The sequence below is a fragment of the Sinocyclocheilus grahami genome, unplaced genomic scaffold, assembly GCF_001515645.1.
Source record: "Sinocyclocheilus grahami isolate Dianchi unplaced genomic scaffold, SAMN03320097.WGS_v1.1 scaffold563.1, whole genome shotgun sequence".
Taxonomy (NCBI): Eukaryota; Metazoa; Chordata; class Actinopteri; order Cypriniformes; family Cyprinidae; genus Sinocyclocheilus; species Sinocyclocheilus grahami.
In genome coordinates, this window is record NW_015505742.1 from 725135 (window position 1) to 732379 (window position 7245).

Consider the following 7245-nt stretch of genomic DNA (forward strand, 5'->3'; position numbering starts at 1 on the left):
GTGTGTGTGTGTGTGTGTGTGTGTGTGAGGGGAACGGGGTCACATCACAGGAGAGTGAACTGTCTGTCAGAAATCATAGCACATCAGATGTCTTAACCGCAGCTTGTGTACTGCATCATCACTGAGTCTGTCACGCGACTCTGTTGCCCTTTCAGGCTTGAACTGATGGTAAAACTAACAACATTATTAACTGTCTTGAAGTTTACTTTGAAACTGAAACTGAAGCTGCGATTATGGTAAGGGGCGTTACATTTCCGACGCGTGTTTGTGGTGTTCGGCCAATCACAATGCACTGGGTCAGCTGGCCAGTAAGAGCAGACTGCGCTTGTCAATGGAGGGGGCTTTATTGAAAACGACGCCGTTTGAGAGAGGCGGGGCATAGAGGACCTACAATAATGTACAGTATTTGAAAAATAATGTGTTTTTTAACATTAAAGCATGTCAACATATTCTGTTACACCAAATACACAAAATAATGATCTTTAAAAAAGCATCATATGACCCCTTTAAAATTATAGCAGTTTAATGCCTACAAAAATGGCTCGTAGGAACTACAACAAGCTACTTCCCGGGTTTGTTACATCACGAACCAACCCCGCCCCCGGGAACATGCAGCAAAGGAGGCGAGGCCATGTTGTGCTGCTTTAGAGAAGAGGAAGAGAAAACTAGAGGTGCACGTAAAAATCTATTCATATATGAATCACAATTCTGTCTTCTAAAGATTCTAAAGGATTCACAGTTTTCAAAAATCAATGTTCTAAAGCAGCGGCTCTTAGTCCTGTTCCTCGTATCCCCCTGCTCTGCATCTCTCTCTCTAATTCAGCTCAGCTTCTGCAATGAACTGTTACAATTATACACTTATTTTCACTTAGCTATGAGAAGCGTTAAACATGGACGCGCGTGCAGTTGCCGTACTGTATTAAAGCTTTAATCAGGATAAAACCGTATATTAAAAGCTAACAGAAGCAGTAGCATTTACAAATAACAGCATATCTAAAAGTATGAGACAACAACAAACAAAAAACATAGGCCTACCATTAAAAGCCGTGCTTGCACAGGTTCTGCACGAACCTCTTCAATAATATCCTCTGCTTCTCAATTGGGCTCAAACTGATAAGCGATATTAAAGACGCCGTTGTTTACAATACAACCGGAGCACATGCCGCTGAGGAGAGGGGCGGGACGTTTAGATGCGCACTAGAGGCGGTTTAGCCAATCACAACACACTGGGCTAGCTAACCAATCAGAGCCCATCGCTTATTTCTGAGGGCGGGGCTTCATAAAAACAGGAAAAGATCAGCCCGTTTCTCAGAGCAGGGACAGAGTGGTGTGGAATAAAGGTAAATTATGTGAAAAAATTATGTGTTTTTTTTTTTACAAACGAAGCATTAAAACATGTTATACTGCACCCCATAAACACAATCAAGCCTAGAAAAAGACCAGTGAACCACCCCTTTTAATGCATCCTCTCTGAATAAAAGTATTAGGCCTAATTTCTTTAAAAAATCTAATTAAAAATAAAATTAAATCATAATATCTTACAGAGATCAAACCTTTGAATGGTAGTATATACTGTATCAGTACTAAAAGCCAATAAGCACTATAAATGTGTGGCAGAGCAGCACCTGATTAGATGCCACACATGGATTCTGCAAGCTAATAAGGCCAAGTCAGGTCATGCTCATGCAACTCTGGCAGGCTTAGTTGGTTTCACCTTACATGACTTTGACAAAACACTTGACAAAGAACTGATAGGCAGAGTGATGGAATTAAAATGATGGGAAGTTGTAATGCCTTCATCGCATGATTAGTTTGATCCATCAGTCAGAATTTCCTACAGTATTTCAAGGCCTTTCAGCAACTCTTAATACCTGTTCCCGACTGTAAATGTTTCATCAGTGCATGCTATTCCAAATAAAAAAAATAATCTTTCATCGAAACATCCTACAAAACAACCCTCCTTTTCCGCTCACTAAGACCTGAAGGATCTTCATTTTATTATCATGCTGTTTCAGTTGAAAATTCACCATATTACAGAAGTAAAATTGCTTGCGAATGACTTAACAGAGTATGTTGACTTCATCTAAAGTGTATCATCAACTGTAACTTTAAAATAACATTACATAAATTCCTCATCAATAGATGCCAGGCTCTCAGTGGAGGGATACGAAGTAAATATGCAAAATGCAAAAATAACCATATCCTTGCTAACTTAGTCAGAATGTAAACACATTATGAGTTCACTTGATCATTACCATCTCGACCACAGAGCTAATTGTAACTACTCATGCAATACAAATGTACTGTTATTTGTCACGCCAATAAAGTACAATGAACTGAGCCCGAACTGATTCCTTTAGAACATTATTGAAAGCTTCTATTGTCCGTTCATCTCTATAGCCCTCTCAAACCATGTATTACTGTCCAGTGATGTCAGACTCTATAAGTCTCCACCTTTAGCTTCTGCTATTCATCCAAGACTGTCTGATCCGATGTCCAATAACATCCCTACCCACAGAGATGAATCAATACTTCAATGATTTGATCAAACATTTGCAAGGCCCAGACAGACTTTTTTGCATTCTAGAGCTAAACTGAACAAAAAATCTGAAGAGTTTAGCTATTTTATCCAAAAGTCCAAAAGCTATTTTATCCAGAGTCCAAAAGAACACTATGGGAATTTCATGCAAAGCAGACTGTACTTCACAACGCTTGGGCGGCTCTCGGAAATGAATCTGCATGGATATGCAACCAATTGAGCCTGTTAAGAGAGGCAAATATTGGATTGAACGAGAACCAGGCCATCCTGAAATTGAGTCTAGGCGAGGCATTAATGGCTGAGCCACCAGCTTTAACTGTGTCATTTAATCCACAGATCCCATAGATGGTCTAAATAGTCCTGAAGTGGGATGTTGGAGCTGCTCTTCAAAGCAAAGCTTCGTATGACCTCATTACTCGTGAGGAAACTAGTCTTGGAAACTTTCTGCTAGGCGTGTCTGAATGACTTTTTTTAGACATTTTAACTGCAATACAACTAAAAATGCATGTTATCTGACCTCGACAACCAAAACTCACAATGTAAAACCAAAGGAATGCCAAACAATTATAGGAGAATCCAGACCATGTGGCATTTAAGGTGCAATTTCCCTCACAGGCAGATCTGCAGTACACTTAACCAAAACTGGTTTTTACAGCCAGATGTCTTTAGAAATCTCATTTTGGTGCTTTATAGAGCTCAGAAACCCCACAACTGATCTGAAAACCTATAAATAACCACCAAAAGCTATAAAGAAACTATAAAGAACCATATAGACACGACTCAAGCACCCTACACAGCAAATATTGTTTTAGAAGAGGTTTCTTCACGGAACCTAAGAACCGCTGAAGTACATATATTTGTGCCTATTGTATAAAATACCAATGTAGATTTGATGTAGGCTATAAAAGCTAATTCTGAAACAACACTCTAAATAAATGATGCTGGTTATTACACATTTGTATATTGTGTTTATTTTCAACCACTGCAATGCTCATAGCAATCAGTTTTGGCAAAAATCCCAAATGAAATCTACATAAATATTGTCAAATGAATCTGATGCTTATGCGAGGCAGCGATTTACTCTACATAGGTACGAAAATAACCAGCTCTCAACCTAACGCAATATATTTTGTCACTTTTAACTGGTTCAAGCATATGCACACATGAAACATTTGAGGGCCAAATTCTCCAACATTGAACTCTAGGCACGTTAAAGCATTTAAGCAACAGCAAACGCAACATATTTACATAGATTATATAATATGCATGCTTTTGTTTCCATATTCTAAGGAAAAGGTGCTCATTATAATGCATTTACCATTTCATCAAAACAATGGGTGTGCTACACTGGCAATCAATATTTTAGTAAACAAGTGCTTGAAAAACAACCAGGTAGTAGGCTATACTTACTGTTACTTATAGTTCAAGCATAAACACAATACGTCTTGGCAGTCTTTTTGTGGCAAATGCATAATAAACAGTATGCACCAGGAAACATTTCAATTTACGCCACATTTCAGACTTTGAATGTGGCTTGAACTGAATGTCAGAGCATTTGGCCCCTAAAATGCTACAGGTTCTGTGCGTCTTAGTTGGGTTAAAGGATGAACACAGCAGAAATCCAGAACCTGTGGCATCTGAGGGACCGATTATTTATTATTATTTAGATTATTATTCTAGACCTTTAAAGTAGTACATATTGTACAAAATGTTTAATAAATTAATACATTTAATATTCAAATCACGTAATTTGGAATTTATTTATTTTTTTCATACGAATAAATACCAAACAATAATGTGCGGTTTGTATTTTTTATTACTACAACATTAATGCATTTATTAATTTGCCAACTAATCCAAATTACATCCACATACAGGTAAACACGGTCTCTTACCGTCAAACAAAAGGTGCTGATGAATTGAGAGCTCAAATAAACACACGGGGATGCTCGGGACAGCTGATGTGCGCAGCTGAGGGCCTCTGTGAGGGTCCAGCGCACTTCTTCCTCCTCCTCTTCCTCCTAAACCATCCGTCTCAGCCCGACCGAACCTCTCCGAACCCAGCCCAGATGATGTTTACTGCGCAGTGTCGGTCTGCGTGCAGCCTGGATCCAGCCGCGTTCATCTCTAATTCATTTACAAAGAGCCCCGGATCCGTTCAATTGAGCCCCTCATACCCACTGAAAACACTCGCACCGCAACAAAAACACACGCGTGGCCGGGTGTACAGCTTCATCTGAACGCTCAAGAGATGCTGAATGTTGCTTTGCATTTGTGTTGGATTAATTCCACGGGCTTTGCGTCTGCTTTTGTTTTGAGCATCCGCGCAGCGCACGAGAGGGAGGCGTTCACTCACACTGTTGTGATGTTCGATTCGCCAACGAGTCAACCTGCTGAACCGGTTCTTTTGAATGATTCGTTCTAAACGATTCGAAAGGCGGCTGTTCACACAGAACTGGTTCAGTCTTTAGTAGTCTCTCGCCTAGCCAGACCTTCAGACTGACGGCTGAAGGTCTGGAATCCATGGCAGCTTTCATTGGCCAAAAACAACCAATCACAGTTCGTTTCGTTTCAGCGTCACGTTTCGGGGCGTGGAAATGTCGCCACAATAACAGACCGGTGTGTAAAACTCTCGGACCTATTTTAAAGATTCTGTGCCGTAAACTTTAAATATTTCTCATACTTTTGAAAATCCAGCGTTTAGTTGGTCCTGATAAGCGCTCGTCGTCACAGTTGTAAACACGACGGCTATCTTCTTTCATGAGGGGGTTTGCCGTCACCACATCTTTGTTTCCAGGCGGAACGTTATAGAACGCAACACGCACGTCTACCGGAAATCCTGAATAATTCAACCAATCCGATGACGACTTCGAAACTCCTGAAGTGTTTCCACTTTTGTGTGCCATATGCATCAGACGTTTAGCCAACGTTCCGTGGGCGTGACGTCTGAGGCCGAGACTAATTCGGAAGGGCTCATCCCTGTGCCCTAATCCCTTCAAAGAGTTTACCCTCCGGAGTGAGAGCTTCGAAAGTTTGAAGGGTGTAGGGGACCAAACTGTTTCTTGAAGTGCCCTTCTGCGTCGTCATCACGTGCCCACACGGTGGCGCTGTCATCATGCAAAGAATCTGCGCAAAGGATCATGGGAGCCAGAAGTGTCCATCAGTTGTACCCTTCGAAATCCTTCATTCCGAAGGGCCCTTTGAAGTGGCCAGTTTGAGCACTTCGGTTTGGAACGACCCTTCAATATGGCGGCCATGATTGTTTTCACTCCGAAGTGCCCTTCGGAGGGCGATATATCCCGTTTGGAACGCACAGCAAGTCTTTAGCTGTTACGAATCTTTTCGTATAAGACTGAGAGTTAAGCTAAAGTTAAGTAAAATAGTCATTAAAGACTAGTTACATAACATTAAATGTATTTTAAAAGTTGAGTAGTTCAATTTACCTGTATACACCAGCTTAAAAATACAACACGGTGAAAGTGGCCAAAGACCTAAAAGAAAATTGTGCAGATAGAATGCAAGAAAACATTCCGAGTAAATAGCGCCACCTTTAAGTTGTACACAACAGTACATTACACTATAAATGCATTTTAATAGAAAAATATAAATTGCCATTCCGTCTTAATAAGCGCTACATACATTTCTGTCTGTAATATAAAACCTGTTCTGTGTGAATACTTGTGGAAACAACTTGAAACACTTTTGTGAAAACTCAAAGGATTCATTGAACCGTTTGCTTGGACACGGTTCACGGTAATGAATCACCCAAGTGAACCGATTCAATAAGGTGAACCGATTCATTTCTCACTGGGGGGGGGGGGGGGGGGGAAAAACAAGGGTGGAGACCAAGGAGGGAAAAAAAGCTTAATTTGCTTAATAATAGAACAGGTCACCTAAAAATTAAAATCTGCTGAAAATTTTCACTTCACAAGACATGATAGACGTAATTAATGGACTGGAGTGGTGTGGATTACTTGTGGATTATTGTGATGTTTTTATCAGCTGTTTGGACTCTCATTCTGACGGCAGCCATTCACTGCAGAGGATCCATTGGTGAACAGTTGATGATGTCTAAATTTCTCCAAATCTGTTCCCATTAAGAAACAAACACGTCTACATCTTGGATAGCCTGAGGGCGAATACATTTTCAGCAAATTTTCATTTGAGTAAACTATTGCAAGCACTGTATTAAAATAATGACTCTTACCCTTAAAAATGTGCTTTGGGTCTCCATGAATATTTGACTAAGCTGACAATTGTATTGTACTTTAAATTTTATTTTATTTTTTAACTTCTGAATTTAAAACTCATTCTTCACCTGAACTAACACATAAAATCAAACTCAATGCAAAGATATAATAAATTAATTTATTGGAGAAAAAAAAAAGTACATTTATAAAAGCAACTATAAACCTGAGTCTGATCACGCATTGAGTCAGACAGTACAGTAAGTATAGATGACACGGCGGGCCATTTCCTTATTACCACTGGACTGGTATATAAGGGATAGGTTGTAGGCAATCTCTCTTCTCAAGTCCACTTGGTCATCATCAATCCCCTTCAATTGAGAAGAGAAATCATTTACATTTCATGAAGCATTGAAAACAGCCTATTAATACGTGGATATATATATATATATATATATATATATATATATATATATATATACAGTATATACAGTGGGTACGGAAAGTATTCAGACACCC

General features: G+C 39.7%; 1 protein-coding gene and 1 pseudogene across 2 annotated transcripts in view; both read right to left on the reverse strand.

Moving 5' to 3' along the window:
• LOC107556268 (E3 ubiquitin-protein ligase HECW2-like) overlaps positions 1–4891 on the reverse strand; it is a 42612-nt pseudogene extending 37721 nt beyond the window's left edge.
• Positions 4892–6907: 2016 nt separating this feature from the next.
• gtf3c3 (general transcription factor IIIC, polypeptide 3) overlaps positions 6908–7245 on the reverse strand; it is a 13089-nt gene continuing 12751 nt past the window's right edge. Inside the window, exon 18 of one of the 2 annotated variants that reach the window (XM_016239349.1) lies at positions 6908–7097. In XM_016239349.1, the coding sequence (XP_016094835.1) occupies positions 6975–7097 (123 nt within the window). In that variant the 3' untranslated portion in view covers positions 6908–6974. The remainder of the gene's footprint in view (positions 7098–7245) is intronic. The other variant, XM_016239348.1, reaches the window with a different exon arrangement.